This window comes from Chiroxiphia lanceolata, chromosome 6, assembly GCF_009829145.1.
Source record: "Chiroxiphia lanceolata isolate bChiLan1 chromosome 6, bChiLan1.pri, whole genome shotgun sequence".
Lineage (NCBI taxonomy): Eukaryota > Metazoa > Chordata > Aves > Passeriformes > Pipridae > Chiroxiphia > Chiroxiphia lanceolata.
In genome coordinates, this window is record NC_045642.1 from 11,288,362 (window position 1) to 11,304,607 (window position 16,246).

General features: G+C 36.9%; 1 protein-coding gene across 5 annotated transcripts in view; it reads left to right on the forward strand.

Annotated features, from left to right (window-relative positions):
• The window catches only part of SBF2 (SET binding factor 2), a 258,391-nt gene that overhangs the window by 121,792 nt on the left and 120,353 nt on the right, over nucleotides 1-16,246 (forward strand). For all 5 annotated transcript variants that reach the window (XM_032690555.1, XM_032690551.1, XM_032690553.1 and 2 more), the window contains exons 5-6: nucleotides 622-732; nucleotides 3,016-3,121. In XM_032690555.1, the coding sequence (XP_032546446.1) occupies nucleotides 622-732; nucleotides 3,016-3,121 (217 nt within the window). The remainder of the gene's footprint in view (nucleotides 1-621; nucleotides 733-3,015; nucleotides 3,122-16,246) is intronic.

The following is a 16,246-nucleotide window of genomic DNA, read 5'->3' on the forward strand; positions in this document are numbered from 1 at the left end:
TGTTGAATGGTCTTCATTAAATTATTAGTAAAAATGCTAGAGCTGTATCTGTGATTTCTCAATCAAAACTGGATCCATTGAAGAAAAAGGAAATGCTGAAATGTTAATATACTGTTAATTCAAAAATATATTTATATTGATATATTAAAATAAAGAATGTAAATTAAATAACATATGGAATTGTTGAACATTGATACTAATCTTAAAATGAGCTTCAAAAGCTCATTGATTCATCAGTGTTCTACCCTAGAAACCAGTCAGGTTTAGATCCACAGAGTTCAAAGCACTGTTGATTTTTATGGCTTTTAGAAGTAACTTCTAGTAAAACACTTTTTGTGTAGTAAACAAAGCAAAAATATTATACATAAAATTTCTTTAAAAATATATGTATATCTACACCTGCCAGCACATACAATCCTTCTAAATAGCCAAGCTAATTTTTTTAAATGAAGGATTGCTTCCATAGCAAATTGCTCTGTCTTCACTTGGAAAGTACTTTACTACATTAATAACTATTAAGAAGAACATATTTCTAAAAAATTATATACGTAGATCTTTGAATAATTTGACATCTGCCTTCTCCTTATTGCAAATAAGGATGTATTTTGTCTACCTTTCTAGGCTTGCCTTGGCCTGATCTACACGGTGTATGTGGACAGCCTGAACGTGTCACTGGAGACTCTCATTGCAAATCTGTGCTCATGCCTTGTCCCTGCTTCTGGAGGGTCTCAGGTAAATAGGGAAAAAAGGGTATTTTTCCAGTTAATTTAATTTACGAAGAAAACAAAAAATAAATTCTTGAAATATTTTTGAAGAAAAAAAGATCATAGTTCAGCTGAGTGCTTTCCCTGTGGCCTGTGAGTGCTTTCCCTGTGGCCTGTCTTCTAAAGACAGCAAAAATTCCATTCCAGGATAAGGTCAAAGGGTTAATTTTGTCACTGAGTTGGCTTTTTACAGGGCACATTAACAAATCAAGCAGTTTGTGTAAGTTTAGTTTTTAATAGTAATGCGTTCAGGAATATTTCTGCTTGCTACAGGAATTTTTTTAAAGGCTTTTTTTCTGTGCCATTTTTTAACATAACCTTCACTTCATTCATGCATGTCTTCTCCTTGATGGAGTTCAGGACTCCACTGTTTGTTTCATAAGTAACTTGTTTAAATTTCTTATTTTCATAAATTTTTTTTTTTAAAATGCTAAAAAAAATTAACTCAGATGTGGTTTTCTCAAAGATAATTAAATACTGCTGGTAACCCAAAAATAAGAATAAAGTTTCCCAGAGAATACACTTCTTTCTACTTTTTACCTATGCTTTCTGTAAGCAGAAAGTCAGGTTTGTGTGTTGATTTCCTTTATATAAATTATTGCTGTACATTTGTAGGTTTCTGATAAACCAGGTGGGTCTTCTGTGCTTGGCCTTCACTTTGTGCTGTGACACTGCTGGGGAATTATGGTCCTTATCATGAAACATACCTAGAAACTGTATACACAAATGGCAACATTTGAAAGTCAGGTACATGCACAGCTTCCACTCAACCTATGGATTCTCAACAGTCTTGAAATCCTACAAATCCCTAATCCTTTTCTGGTTTTCCCTGGCTGCTCTGGAATTTCTTTTAGTGTTGTTGTCTCAGAATGTCCTCTCAGCTTAGTCAAGGTCTACCTTATTGCTCTCCAGGCAGCCACCTCTCTGCCTTTTGGTTTTGAAGGGGAGTAATTAGATTGTATCTCCTCATCAGAAACCTTCTTCTTCAATGGTGTTTGAGCCTCAGATTACAGGTTTTGGTGATGCATTTGGAACTTCTGGCTCCACTTCTATCCTCTTTTTTATTTCTAATTTTTTTTCTCCCATTCATAAATACAGCTTTTCTCAGTGATTGTTTCCTCTGCTAGAAGAGGAAGGAAAAGTCATATTCCTCCAGTTGTTCCTCCTTCTGCTTTCTCTCTTCAAATAACATGAACTTTCAGTTCAAACTTTAATTCAGTTCAATCTATCATTTCAGTCAGAAATTGAGGTTTCTCCTTTCTTTCTTAAGCGTCAGGCTTCTAGGGCTAAGTCTGAATTAGAATGGGCACACTCTTCTGATGTTTATTTTCAGAAGTCCTCGAGGAGCCTCCCAGGTTATTCATGTGTCCTCCACCATTGAAATAATCTGCTGTGACTGACCTGCATCCAGGTGTGCTGAGGAAGAGCATCTCTGCTTCAGCTCAGGGACTTGTTTTTCTGGGGAGCATTTTGGTTTCAAATACCTGCTGTGCAGCAACTAGAGCTTGCTGCCTTCATACATTCAACATCTTTGCTGCCACACAGAGTGGGGATGTACCACACTTAGTGCTTGTACAGAAATGCCCCCCAGCCCATGGGAGTTACTGCTTAGAGGTAACTGCTTGAAATCACTCACTGCTTGACTGTCATGTGGATTTACCCAGAGGAAAGCAAGGTTATTTTGCAATTACAGTGCTGTTTGGGATGTGATACACCAGTGCATTCCTTTCACTCCCATTTCCTGCCTCCCTCAAGGGAGATATGTTCTTGTTCTGGAAAGGTAACTGAGTTTTTAATTCTATTTTATGTGCAGAGCAGGAACACAGGAATAGCAAAACTGTCCTCTTCAATACCCACATATCACAAATATGTTCATAGTTAGTACATGGATCCAGACAGCAGATAGCAAAGAAATTCAGCTAGTAATAATATACATTTTTCTGATTTAAATGGGTTTTAAACCTTTTGTGTTATTAGAAATGTGCTATTAACTGCCCTCAAAGCCATAACTATTTAACTAATTCAGTGTAAATGCAAGGGAAACACCATGATGTTATACATTCAAGGAGACATGTCACTGTCCTCAAGTTATATTTCAGATCTCTTTTTGTCAATTCTGTTATTCTTATGGACTTTAAATTTCTGTGTGCAAAACAGATAATTTTTGCAGTATTAATCACTTATCTGTATGACGACAGCTTGTTTATTCTATATAAATTAAATTAAATTTTTTTAAAAATTGTTTCTACAGAAATTGTTTTCTTTGGGAGCTGGGGACCGACAACTGATACAGACTCCTCTACATGATAGCCTTCCTGTTACAGGCACCAGTGTGGCTCTTCTCTTTCAGCAACTGGGTATGTCTAGGTCTGCTTTGAAAAAAAATATTTTTTTAAGTTACAGAATGAGGTATTTTCTGTTCTAATTCAGTTCTAATCATGTGCCAAGAAAGCTACATGGTAAATATTAATTTCTTTTGAATGAAAAAATGACTAATAGGGCTTTTATCCCTTAATGAGACATTCATAGAACCTTTTTGTACATCCTGCCTGTGGTAAGTTATCTCCAGTATTAAAGAATCATGGAATAGTTTGGGTTGGAAGGGACCTTTAGCCATTTAGTCCAACCCCACCATCTAATATCTGCAAATGTACTGGGAACAGAAGTGAGCCTGGCCTCTATTTAATTGCAAAAGCATTAATGTAAAAAGATTCCCCCCCTTTTGGTTCTGTATAAACTCCAAAGAAAACCAAGGACGTTGGTAATGAAGCTGGTGTAACTGAAAAGGTTGGTGGAAAGGATACCATGTACAGGTTTGGGTAACTATGTGGAATTCATATACTTCTGTTGTTATCTCTTATTCCTTATCTTTCAAGAAGATGACCTAACTCAATCCTCATCAAATGCTTGCTTGTTCATCACAATTACAATGTTGTTTCGCTGTTGCCTGGGTATCTCAATACTAATCTCGTGTCTGTCATTAAATTCATTAAATTTTAATGCTCTGTTAGTCTTCATTCCATTGGTTTGTAAAGTGACTTCAAAGCACAAACTTGTAGCAGCCATGGATAAGGGCACAATTAATAGTCTTTTCTGAACTTGTGGATCTCATGTTTAATCTCAAGTAATCAAATGGCCTCAGAATATGTTTTGGTCATCAATTCTTTTCATAAATGGACAGTAAGAATTAATAGAGACAAGAAAAAGAGTAGTGAAGAACAGTAGGAGTTTATGTCACAGAAAGCTGTCTCAGATCTGATGAGCCCAAGGCCATCTGCTACTAAGAATATTTAATTGTATCTTTCCAAGAAGAATATTATTCCAAGAGGAATGTTATAATTTTGCTGGTAGTAGTTTAAATTACCAAAATATGGCTAACATGGCGTATAGATGTTACTTAGCTTCACCACAGTCCCTGAGGTTTTTAGTTGACTTGACACGTCAAGATTCATTGGGATTACTCCGATCAGATTGCAGGCAGTGTTTTAAATGTGGGTAGGCCCAACAGCTTTCCCTGTTTTCTGAAGACACAGAATGTGGTGTGAAGTACTGAAAGTACAGTATCTTTTGTTTGGTAAATATGGTATGTAATAACTAAGTTGAGGCAGTTTGTTTTAGGCAGTTGTAGATGAAAGTTGCTATAAATTCAGAGTTCCAAAAATGTCAGAGAAAGTGAAGCTCTCAGCTAGTGCTTAGGTAGGTTAACTGCCCTGTCTTGTGGCACTTGGCTTTTATATGGTAAGTTGTGATTGTTGTGTTTTGTCACTGGATCAGTCTCAGGAAGGCAACAAAGGCAAATAATCTGAAAAGTCATTGTAAGCATCAGATTTATACAGGGAAACTGTGTAAAGATGGATTGGAATGTAAATATGTGGAAGAGAAAACTGAGGGAGGACCATCTCTTCCTCATGGTTTCTTAGAAAGAGCGTTTTTTGCAAGGCAAGTTTCTTAAAATTCCTGTCATTGTGTATAAAAATGAATTGTAAAACTGTAATATGAGAATTTAAAATTTCTTTCACGCGCATAGGGTTTAAGTTAATATTATTAACCTCATTTTATTAATGGGTTAATACATGCAGATGGATGTCATGTAACTCCCTAAATCTACTGTAGCAGAGTACTGAAGAGTTGGAGAGTCCTGTAACCAGAACTCCTAGACTGTTGTGCTACCAATCAAAGATCCTTTATATTTTGAATTTGTGTCATTCCTTATTAGCTCATATACACTTTCCAGTACCTATACCCCTGATTTACTCTTTATCTACCATCTCATCTTTCTTTTTCTATACTCCTTTAGCCTTTTTACTGTCTGGTTTCTGTGGTTTTGCTGCTATTCTGCCTTTTCTCCCCGACTTCCAGTAAATGTTTGGAGTTCCATCTTTCTTGCTTTTTGGTGGCTTGTAAGAAGTATGAATCAGTAAGCCCACGCCTATCAGAGGCCCTTTGCAGTTACAGTGCACAGAAGGATATGAAGATCAGCAGAAGGAGGGGGAGAGAAAGGGAGATATGGAAGGAAAATGTGCTCATTGCTCACTCTTCTGGTTAGTGATGCTTCAACTGGCCTGAAGAAGAGAGAGACTGAAGAAAGTATGTGGTTATAAAACTTGGCAAATCTTCCCAAAGACAAGCTTATAGGCTTACATCCTGTTTCTTTGAAGGGGATCATGCAAGTTCATGGAAGAAAAAATTATCTCAGTACCCCTTCTTTTCTGTTGTGGCAGAATTTTCTCTTTTACAAGACTAGAGGAACTATTAGGAAGAGCTTGTCTAGTGGCCTTGTGTAGGTGGTCTTTCTGTGTCTCCCTATTCTTTGGTATGATAAGAATGGTAGTAGTTGTTTGGGAATGGGCCTGATACTGGTTAAAGAATAGGCAAGTGAGTTTGCAGGTATATTTTTTTTAAAGCAGATACTTGAATGCTTTGCAGAAGGCTACGTTTCCCGCTTCCTATTTTTGACCACTGTTTTTTTCATTTCTTTGGGTTTTGGGGAGTTTGATTTTCTCTCCCCAAATGTGCCTCCGTTCCCAGCTGATATATCTAAGTATCTGGGGATATAGTACAGTGGTAGAATTGCCTTGTATCCCTAAGGACACAGATTAGAAAATGTTTGTGTTTCCATAGTGTACCACACTTTACAGAATAACACAAAGTTCCTTTCCCATGTAGGTGGTGAGCTGTCGTCGTGTTCTTAATGCCAAGGCTTGTTAATGCTAAATTTCTGTTTGGATTTACTAAAAAAAATAAGTTGTTGATACAGCTGCATATGTCTGTTTGCAATGGTTGTTGAATATAAAAAGAGGACCAGGAAATATGAACAGAGTGTTTTAAATAAGTTCTCACTTTTCTTGTAGTCTTAGGAAGAGTTAAAGAGAGTGAGTCCGGAAGAATGTGGTAGAACCTATTGGTTCTTCCCTTTGATGAACCTAAGATAAGGCCTAATCTTTTTTGCTGGAGATCATAGTTGAAATTGTCAAAAGTGTTTGTGCTTTTTGTAACAATATTCACACTTGCTCTACTTCTCTTGTCCCTTTTGAACAAGAGCTTAATGTGTATTTGTCTCTGCAACCTGGGCAGAAACATTCTACTCCTATTGTCCAGTGTGGTGTTTATAACTTCAGTGACAGCTGTTATCCCATCAAATAGGACACAAATATTGACTAGACCTTTTGTCAAGTAACAACACGTTCAGTTATTTCTCTTCTGGTACAAGTCACTTAGTCCTATCTAAATTGTTAATAGAAAAGTGAAGGGTAGCTAGAAAAATATTTGTGAACTGCATAAATCACCTTTTTAAAAATAGCTCTTTCTTTGAGGAAGATGGGCAGCAAGACAAAATTTATCACTATGAATAGATACAAAAGTAATGTCAACATTTATTTTGAGAAATATTGTGCAATAGTATTCTCATCATGCTTTTTCTGCTTGGCAGGATAATACCGTGTCAGCAGATGACCCTCCCTGTATTACCAAGTCCTCAGCAGATCTGGAAACAGACCTTATTTTTATTTAAGCGTTAAACTACAGTTGGGAAAAACATCCCTGAAGGTTTTAAGCTTGGTAATAAGGAACAGCAGTGTTTGACATTTTAAATCATACATTCTTTTTTTTCTTTTCATTAAAAAAAGGTAATATATAGGAATAATGTGACAAAAGCCAGGCCTTTAGCTGGATCACTAGAAATTATTTAATCAACGAATGATTAGATGGAAAAACAGGAATTATAAAGTTCCTTTTAAAAATTATCTGTGGTAGATAGAAGACTTTCAATACTCTTCTTGTCTGTTAGTAAGATGGCAGGTATCTATGGAAGCTTCAAATGCAGGAGCTTTCTTCGGGCTCAGAGGAGATTTAGGTTATATTTCTCTTCTCTATCACTGTATTAACAGTACACTCCTTTTGCCTTAAGCTCTTTTCTCCAAACTCCAACCCTGTTTGCCTTCTCCGTATGGTGATTCGGCACCGACGCATTCAGTCATTTGAATCTGAGACATACACCTCCACCTCCCCAAGAGGCAGGTTTTTTCCAAAGAACCTAAGACAAAAATTATATTAGGGACCTAAGCAGCAGAGCAAGAACCTAAGGTTTAACCAGCACTTTTAAGTTTTGCACGTTTCAAGGACTAGTAGCATGAATCACACTGCTAAGCTGAGCAGAACAATTATGAAAATTTATTTTCCAGAAGAATTAATGTTTCTCTCTCCTTTCCAAACACTTAATCAAAGACAAAAGAGTTTTCCTTCCTTTCCTTCTTGTTTAGTCTCATATCAGGACTGTTTTCCTATCCCCTTATTTCCTCTGTTCCATTCAGTTTGTCTGTGCTTGTCTTCCTCCTCATGTCTTAAATTCACCACTCAAGTATTTTCAATAGAACTCAGACTGACTTTGTTTAAAAATAAAATAATATTTGGAGTGGCAAAAATGAAACTTTGAAGTAAATTCTACTTTGAATCTTCTGGATGAAGACACAAGGTAAGGGTCTTCTGGAATCCAGGGCTGCATAGAACAGAGATTCAATAGATGGAATGGCATGAAGATGAATGGTAATGCCAGGTTGAGCCAGGTTGCTTGGCAAGCTTGTCTTTGATTTGTCCAAACTATGATATAACTTAAAGTGCTAAACATCGTTATCCTTCAGCCTTTTTGTGTATCTTTAAGTATTTGTGACTAGAAATTGTGTGTGCACCATGAGGCGGTATATGAAGCCTCTAAAAACAAATACTTAAAAAATAATATAATATAGTTGAAGACTGCTGTGTCATTAAATATATGTAATTCCAGATATCAGAAGTGATTGATTGATTAAACTAAAAATTAATAAAGTTGCACAAAATATAAATACTAGGGCAAATGTTTTTGATGATGGCAGAGTTGCTAAGCAGGGAAGTACTTCAATACAAACACTTTAAAATGCTCCACTCCGCTATTATTGTAGTGGTATTTTAATGTGACTGTTCAATTCCAAATTTCAGCACTGTGACTTGAGACTTGAGAAGTTTGGAGTGTTGCCTTTCTCCCTGCTTGCATGTTCTTGCTTTTTCTCTTGCATCAGAGCAGATACTTCTCTGATACCACAGAGAGCTGCTTAAAATTTAATGATTAGTCAACAAGCAAAGCAAATAGAACAAGCAAATAGAAGTGAATCGTTTTCCACATATTTCCATGGGGTAACACTGACAGTGATGATTTTTATTGGTTTAAAGAGTCATGGAGCCAAAACCCATTACTGCTCTGTGTTGATAAATCCAGGCGAAACGTAATGATGGGATCATATATTAACTACCATACCCATTTGTAATTTTTTGGGGTTGTGTATCAAAGTGTACAGAAGTAAAAGAAATTCTCATTTCTCAGATTTGTTAGAAACTAATGAAGAGTGATGGAGGGTTTTGGTTGTTTTTTTTAATATAGTAAATTTACTAAAATTGCTTTGTAATCAAAAATTTGTTTGGGGGAAAGGTTTTAATTACAGCAGCATTATTTTAATTGTTTTTTATTAGAAGTACACTGCTCCAACTCTGTTTGGAAGCAGATATTTGTTTGTTTAGAGGGATTTTAAACTGACGGATTTGCACTTCATAGTTTTGGTTAACTAGCTGAAACCTACACTTTTTAAAATGGTTCTGTAGTTGTGCCAGTATCATTCAGCATATGTTCTGCTCTCAGAAGGCATGAAATAGGCTGATCGTTTAGCAGGCTCTGTCCTTGGTTCTTACAAGTATTTCCTTTGAAAGCTCATGTCAGGGCCCTGAGCACATGGCCAGCCCCCCAAACCCCTCCTTGCCCAGATGAGCTGCCTGTGCTCAAGGTCAGCCCTGATGTGGCACAGCTGTGGGACCTTGGCTCAGGCTGCTGAGGAAGGAGCTGCGTGAGGGATGGGAAATGCAGGGGGCTGTACTTAAGCTCAGGCCATGCCTTTGGTCCTTGCTCAAGCCAGGTTGCAGCGATACTTGCCCAGGCAACACACCCAGATCCTCACCCATGGACTGGACATCCTGGCTTGGTCTCAGCTCTTCTTTGTCGCTGTGGACCTGCCTGGTGACCACCTGGCTGCCTTCGCTGGACCTGGTCCTCACCTTGCCATTCCAACTTGACTTCCTGGCTTGACCTTAGACCTTCCTCATCACTGTGGCTTTGTCTGGCTATCTCAACTTTTGGCTGAACCTTGCTGCTGTCAACAGACCTACCCAAGTCATCTTTCTCTGAGTACTGTGGGACTCCACCACTTTTTGGTGAGGGCACTGCCCCTTCCCACCTTGTTCCTTACTTGGCACCTGCTTTGCTTTCTGTTATGGAGCAGTGTGCCAGTGCTGATCCCTGGCAGCTGGTGGTTCTTCAGTTTTCTCTGATTACCTTCTAAAAGTCTTGAGTTGATATTTTGGTATTAGTTCTTCACAGTAAGTTTTGATCCCTTTGATGCAAAAAATCAAGCTTTGGGAGTCCTACAAGAGATAGAGTTGTGCACCACTTCTTCCTGCTGTAGTTTGATCCTGGGGAAGAAATCAAGATTTTAAGATTTTCTTGGTCTTAAAATAGGCACTCTGGTCAGAATTTCAGGATTCTACAATAAAGCTGGCTTCATCTGTTAACAACCTTTCTGACTTTTTACTTTTTCCCAACACCCTGCCTCAGATATTAAGATCTGAGCTCCTGGAGTACAATTGTTTATGTACCAAGATGCTAAACATACCACAGTTCAGTAACTGCTGACCTGTGGAGAACACAGAGAAGTGATCTGGTGGAGATGATCTGTAATCTTTTGTTTCAGTCCTAACTACAGAGAATCACTGTGCTGAGTCAGACCTCAACATCATTAGACAGAAGGGAAGTTCAAGTGTGAGGTATTTTGCTTTGGTAAAGAAGAGGAAGATCTTGTGATCTGTACTCGCCGTCGCAAATTATTAGACACAGATATACCAAAAGAGAGCAATATTAGCAGTGCTGTCAAAGGTGACAGGTTTGCAAGGCTGTTATAGTTATGCAGTTAAACTGCATCATGTATAGGGGAGAGAGTGAAGTGTTTAGTTGAATGTCATATGTAGCCTAAGAACAAGAGAACCTGAATGCTTGGGAAAAGAGTGAACTCTCATGTGAGATCATAAGACACTGCTCCAAGTGCCTTCCATCATAAGTCCTTACCTTATTATGATAAAGAAGGGTGGAGGTTTTCTAGAATACTCGTATCTGAACACTAGTTTGCATTTCTGATAGTCAGCAGCAAGCAGGACACAGGTGTTTTGACTTCCCCAGAAGCACAATGCAATTGTGCAGTTTTGTGCTTGTGCTTTGTTTCAATCTCTGTTTTCAGTGACCCTGGAATATGACTTTCTTACTGCTGAGCTAGCATAAACTACCTTGGTACTACTTCACTGATAGACTTTAACTTTCACTATTGTTGGATCTTTTAGCTTTTTAGAATGTGTAAATCAAGTAGAGGAACTGCATTCTGGACTACGTGGTGTTGTTTGAGGAGGAACCCAATTGTATTAAAAGTATTTCACTTTCACTACTGTGAATGGAACCACTTAAATAATTCTTCAGTTTCAGAGGACAATAGAGTGCAAGATATGCAATGGTGGCTTGACTGTAAGTCAAAAGATACATGTTGGCTAGTGGCATGATAGAGGAATGACACTTTCTTCTAGTTTATTTTTCCAATAGGTATATTTGGTCCATAGTTAAACATTGGGATAATTAGTCATAAAAAAGCATTAGTAAGTGACAGATCATAATGTTTGTTTAGCTGTTGATTACTTCTGATTGTATTATTGTTAATAATTTAAAATAAACTTTACCTTTTTTTTATTAAGAGTGATGAAACCAAGACATTTCTCCTGTTACCCAGACACAGCAAGGCTGAGCATTTAGGTGTGAACTTGCAGCAGTAGCAGCTGGTAGTTGTGATCTATGCAAGATTATCTGCAGTGATTTGCACTTTGGGAAGGCAAAGCTAGTTGTCTTGAATGATGTGGCAGTTGCTCCTTCACAGTGATTATGTACCTGAGTTCCTTGGTTCTTACCATGATGAAGGAGCTTGTATAGAACTTTAAATAATCTGGACTGAAACAGATCTCTGAAAGTCAAAAGGTACAGTTCCATCCTCTAAGAAGACCCACTTTAGAGATAAATCAGGTTGGTCTTGTAGACACAGACTGTGGAACAACCAAAGCATATTGGGAGTTTGAGTATTTCTTCAGGCTGTGGGCAAAAGTAGGAGACACTTTTAATTTAATTAACTTTTTAGTTGTTTGTAAACATAAAATTTTGCCAAATGACTTCATCTTTAGCGGTCCACTTTGAATATATAAGTCAACCAATTCTTGTTCAGATACATCTCAAATAGTTCCTAAGATAGGTGGATCTTATATTGAACCATGTTCAAAAAACAATAGGAAGACAGAACTTAGTACTTTTGTCGTTAAAATTTTTTAGGGAATAGTTGTCATTTTATACTTAATGGCAAAACAACCAATGACTCTTTGTATAGTGTTTTCAAAGACATTTCATATAAATTTTATAAGATTATATAATAACATGAAAATACAATTTTTCCATTATTATTATAAAATACCTATTAAATCAAAAGGCAAAAACTGAATTATGGTGTTCCTAAAATTAGGTTATTTTTGTGGTAGCTAATTTTTAAATTCACTATACTCGTAGAACATGCTATGCTTTACATTTTTATTCTGAATTAAAGTAGTTCTACTACTTAAAAAATGTAACTTCCTTTAGAAAACCTAAATCCCAAAATAACTTAGAGCCTGAAAGAAATATTTAAAATTTTTGGTCATATGATAGATGATAGATATATAATATAGATATTACAGGCTTTTAGAGGCTGCTTTTTGAACAGTGTTAGGTTTTTCTACTGTATTTTATCTTTCTGTTTTGCTCTGTATCATAGACCATATGCATTACCATGTGCTGCTTTTTACATCAGTATTGTTCAGAGAGAATTCATAAGTTACAGAAAAAAGGGAGCACCGAGAACAGGCTCATAAAATAAGGTCATGAATCAATTAAGGCTGGAAGTTAAAAGATGGTTTCTAAATGTAGGACAAGAAAAATTCTGAAACACCTTCTGTTTTGATTAGTAGTGGAAAGCACTATCACTACATTTAAGATGAAGCTTGATCAATTTGGGGTTGTCTGATGCAGTCGTGATGGCAAAAGGCTGGACTCTTTCACTGTCTATAGACCCTTCAGTCCCACATTTCTAAATCCAATATATATTAAAATACTCAGAATTTTTGCTTTTGGCTGCATTTGTTGACACTTTGAGGAATGTTTTCTGTCATATAATAGTTTCTCTTTATTTTAATTCTGGTTTAGGGGAGATACAATGTTCAGTCTCTCGTAGTGTGCTTTATGCCAACAGATGACAACACCAAATTACTGTATAAATGGGAAAAGGCATTCCTGATAAATATATATGTGTATTTATGTGGCTGGGAGATGTTATGGAAGGGTCACTGCACAGTCAGCACGTGAGCTGGCTTATACTTGTTGACTAAGAAAATCCTGATGTCTTTGACACAGAGCAAGAGTGGTTTATGTTCTAATATTTCATTATGTAGGGCAGCAAAGCAATGAGAAATTTAATCTGCAGAGCATATGAAGTGACCGAATGCAACATTTTCAGTACAGTAATACCTTTAACTGGCAGATGCACTAAGCACTGATGTGGTGCCCTTTCCACATCTTACGTTTGTTATGAGATTTCAGCTGTACAAACCAGAACTTTTTTTTACCTCTATCAGGTTTCTATCAGGTTTTCAAACTTGTTACCCAACTCACTGAATTTCTTCTCTTTCCATGAAACTTCATGTATCATGGATACATATAGGAACATATATGACTTTTTTGGGATCTTAGAAGCATGTGTGATTAAATTAAGACTGTTTTATTGAAGTATATAAACGTCTAATCAGTCTTTGACCTTAATAAATTTGTATAGTTTCCAGACTATGGAACCTGGCATCATGTGCTCCATGAGTGGATACTGCTGGCTTATGTTGTAGTTTCAGTTAAAATCCCACTGGGCAGCGAGCTGCAATTAGCTCTATAACCCAGCAAAAGAGAATTTGCCATTTGAGCTTTCCAAGTAGATTTGTGTAGTCCTTTCCAAGTAGATTTGTGTAGTCTCTCAAAGAACAAATAGATTACCAAGGGATTTGATGTGGCATTTACTGCTAATGGGCCCTTACTGCTGCAACAGCAGAACAAAGGGAAAGTATTCTTTTAGAAGCTGTAGGAAATAAAGGTATATTGTCATAATGAATTTTGTACAGGGAATGTTCTGCATTTCCCAGTCGTGGCACTTTGTAGACAGTCACTGAGTCTTCATTTCTCCAGCAGCATAAACTGCCAGGCAGATGGTCCTGTTTGGAATGTCCAATTCCAGTTGCACGGTGCTGCCCCATCTCCTGTGCCAAAGTGGTGCTTGACTCAGCCGTACTGAGCTATTTTATCTCACCAAGTTAACAGAAAGTATTTGGAGGGTGGAAGGAGGGAGAGTCACATCTGTTTTCTGTCAGCAGTCTCAGGTTGTGGTTTGATGCTGCGGTTAAATCATTCTAATGACCAAGTGTTGCAACAGGAACAGATCCATCCCTCTTCCAGTCTGAACTCACTCACTCTTGTGAGCTTTGCTGCAGGTGTAAGGAAAGCAGCAGTGGTGTGTGGGTGGGATAAGATCATCTCTTTCAGTGACAGCCATTAGAGCAGATTCCAGTCAGGTAATGTCAAAACTATCCCTTCAGGAGGTGCTGCTCAGTTTTTTGTTTGTTTGTCATGTGTAGGTACACGGAGAGCTGTGTGAGTGACCCCTGTAGTGCTGGTGCTGTGGTGGCAGCTGTCAGTAGGCAGGATCCTGAAAAGGGTTCAAGGCAGTGTCCAATATTTCTTGCAGCATTCACTGTTTTGCAGAAAAACAAGGCCTGTGACATAAGATGCTCGCTTACTTTTTATCCAGTCCGAACTCGTAATACTCTTTTAATGAGACAAAATGTGCAGTAGTTTATTTTAAGCAAATTATAAATCTGAGAAAGAAAAGTTATCTGACAAGTAAATAAACTTGAAGCTGTGTATTTGATAAAGTGCTGTAGTTAATGAGCTGGTTTTTTAAAGGAAACCTTTCAAATAAGCAGAAAAATAATAAAATTATAGACTGCTGTTTGCTCTATAACAATTTGGTGAAATTTATTTCAATTATTAAGTGAAAATTTATTTTGAGATATTTGAGAAGAGAGTAATTTTCTATTTACAGCAGGACTTCAGAAAACACCTCTCAGAAGAGTGTAAACAAATTACTGTTTTCCAGAGATGAGCAAAGTGTAAACTCCAAAAAGCAGATGTCTAATAAATAAACAAGCAAATTTCAGAAAGGCCAAAGAAGCTTACCTCTACTTGTAGAAAATACTGAAAAAGATCCTACTGGGAACAGATTGCTTTTTTTCCTACTTTTGCTGATATGAATGCTGGTACTTCTCACTATTCTAAAGCAAACTTGGTAGCTGTTAAATCATAAGAGCTTGCAAAACTATAATTTTCAAAACTTTAGTATTAATGCTTGTGGTGAGAAGAAAAGAAAAACAGTTCTGTAGACATTGACTTCTATATATTTGTTCGTGTAAAATCATGTTTAAAGTATTGCTCTTTAGTTTGAGCTGAAGTATCACTATGTCAGGAGGTCAGGAGAATCTCAGACAATTTCAGAAAGAAAGAGTTTTTGAAGACTGCTGAATGTTTTGCAGAGAATCCGAGCGCAATCTTTAAAGAAAATAAAATTATTTTAAAAATTTTTGATGTTTACAGTGTTTCACAGTTTCCTCAATGGAATATTTGTCCTTTTGTGCTCCATGAATATCAGCCAGCAGTGGCTGAAGGCGGCTCTAACAGAATATCCTGATCAGCCACGTCCGTTCTTGTTGTCTTCGCATTTATTTGGTTCCGTTAATGTAATGCTTCAGTGGCTACGAGTTCCTTGAGAAAGACTTTGTAGTCCTTTGGCAGGAAACAGGGATGTTTGCAGTTCCTTGTGTATCCTTGACCATTTTTCCTGTGTACAGTTCAAGAATGACAACACTCTTCTCATTCTTAGATATTGTCTTTCTAAGGATCCTGATGGTATTACCCTTGCAGGACGTTGTTTTGTTAAAGGACATTTTTCTGCTTTGAATGAATCCAGTCAAATTACGAGTATCCATTTGCTCCATCAGGATTTAATTTGCAGAATTTCTACTAAGAATATCTTACAGTCCATAACACATGGCAGTCTTTCCCATGTGTTATACAATTCTTTTTCATATTGCAGCTACCCATAATTTTGTGGGTTTAATTCTCTGTTTTGCCTGTCTGTTCTTCCTTATTCTTACCTATGGGTGAAATACTTGCTTTTGAAATTTTATGTACATAAATATTTTATGTACATAAATATTAAACTGAAATTAGTCATTGCAGTTCAATTCAGATCACTCTAGACTGTTTTATGTAGCTGTGAAGATGACAAAAATATTCTGTTTTTTCACAATGTGCCTATGAGTAAATAACGATTAGCGTGTCCAGATCAGGCTCTATGATGTGCCAGCACACATCACCATGCATACTTTGCCAATTAGCTTATGTTCAGAATCGTTTCCAGTAGTCTCTAAAAAGTCATGGCTGTGACTTATTCATCCTACCATGGCTTTGAATCTGTGGTCAGAGAAGTTAATATTTCTTTGCTGTGATGTTTTTCTTGATTTCTAACATGAAGTCTTAAAAGCAAAGTGGGTTGTTCAAAAACTTTTAATGCTTCTTTTGAAGTTTAAACTTCTGAACTTTAAAATGTCTGTTGATGGCTGAACACAAATCCTCCTTAACTTTCAGACAGTTTACCATATATGAATCAATTTGGAGAGCTAGAAAATTGCTCTATCTATTTTTGATTACTTAAATACATCAGCAGCTGCAAATAATTTAACAAATTACAATTTTAGAA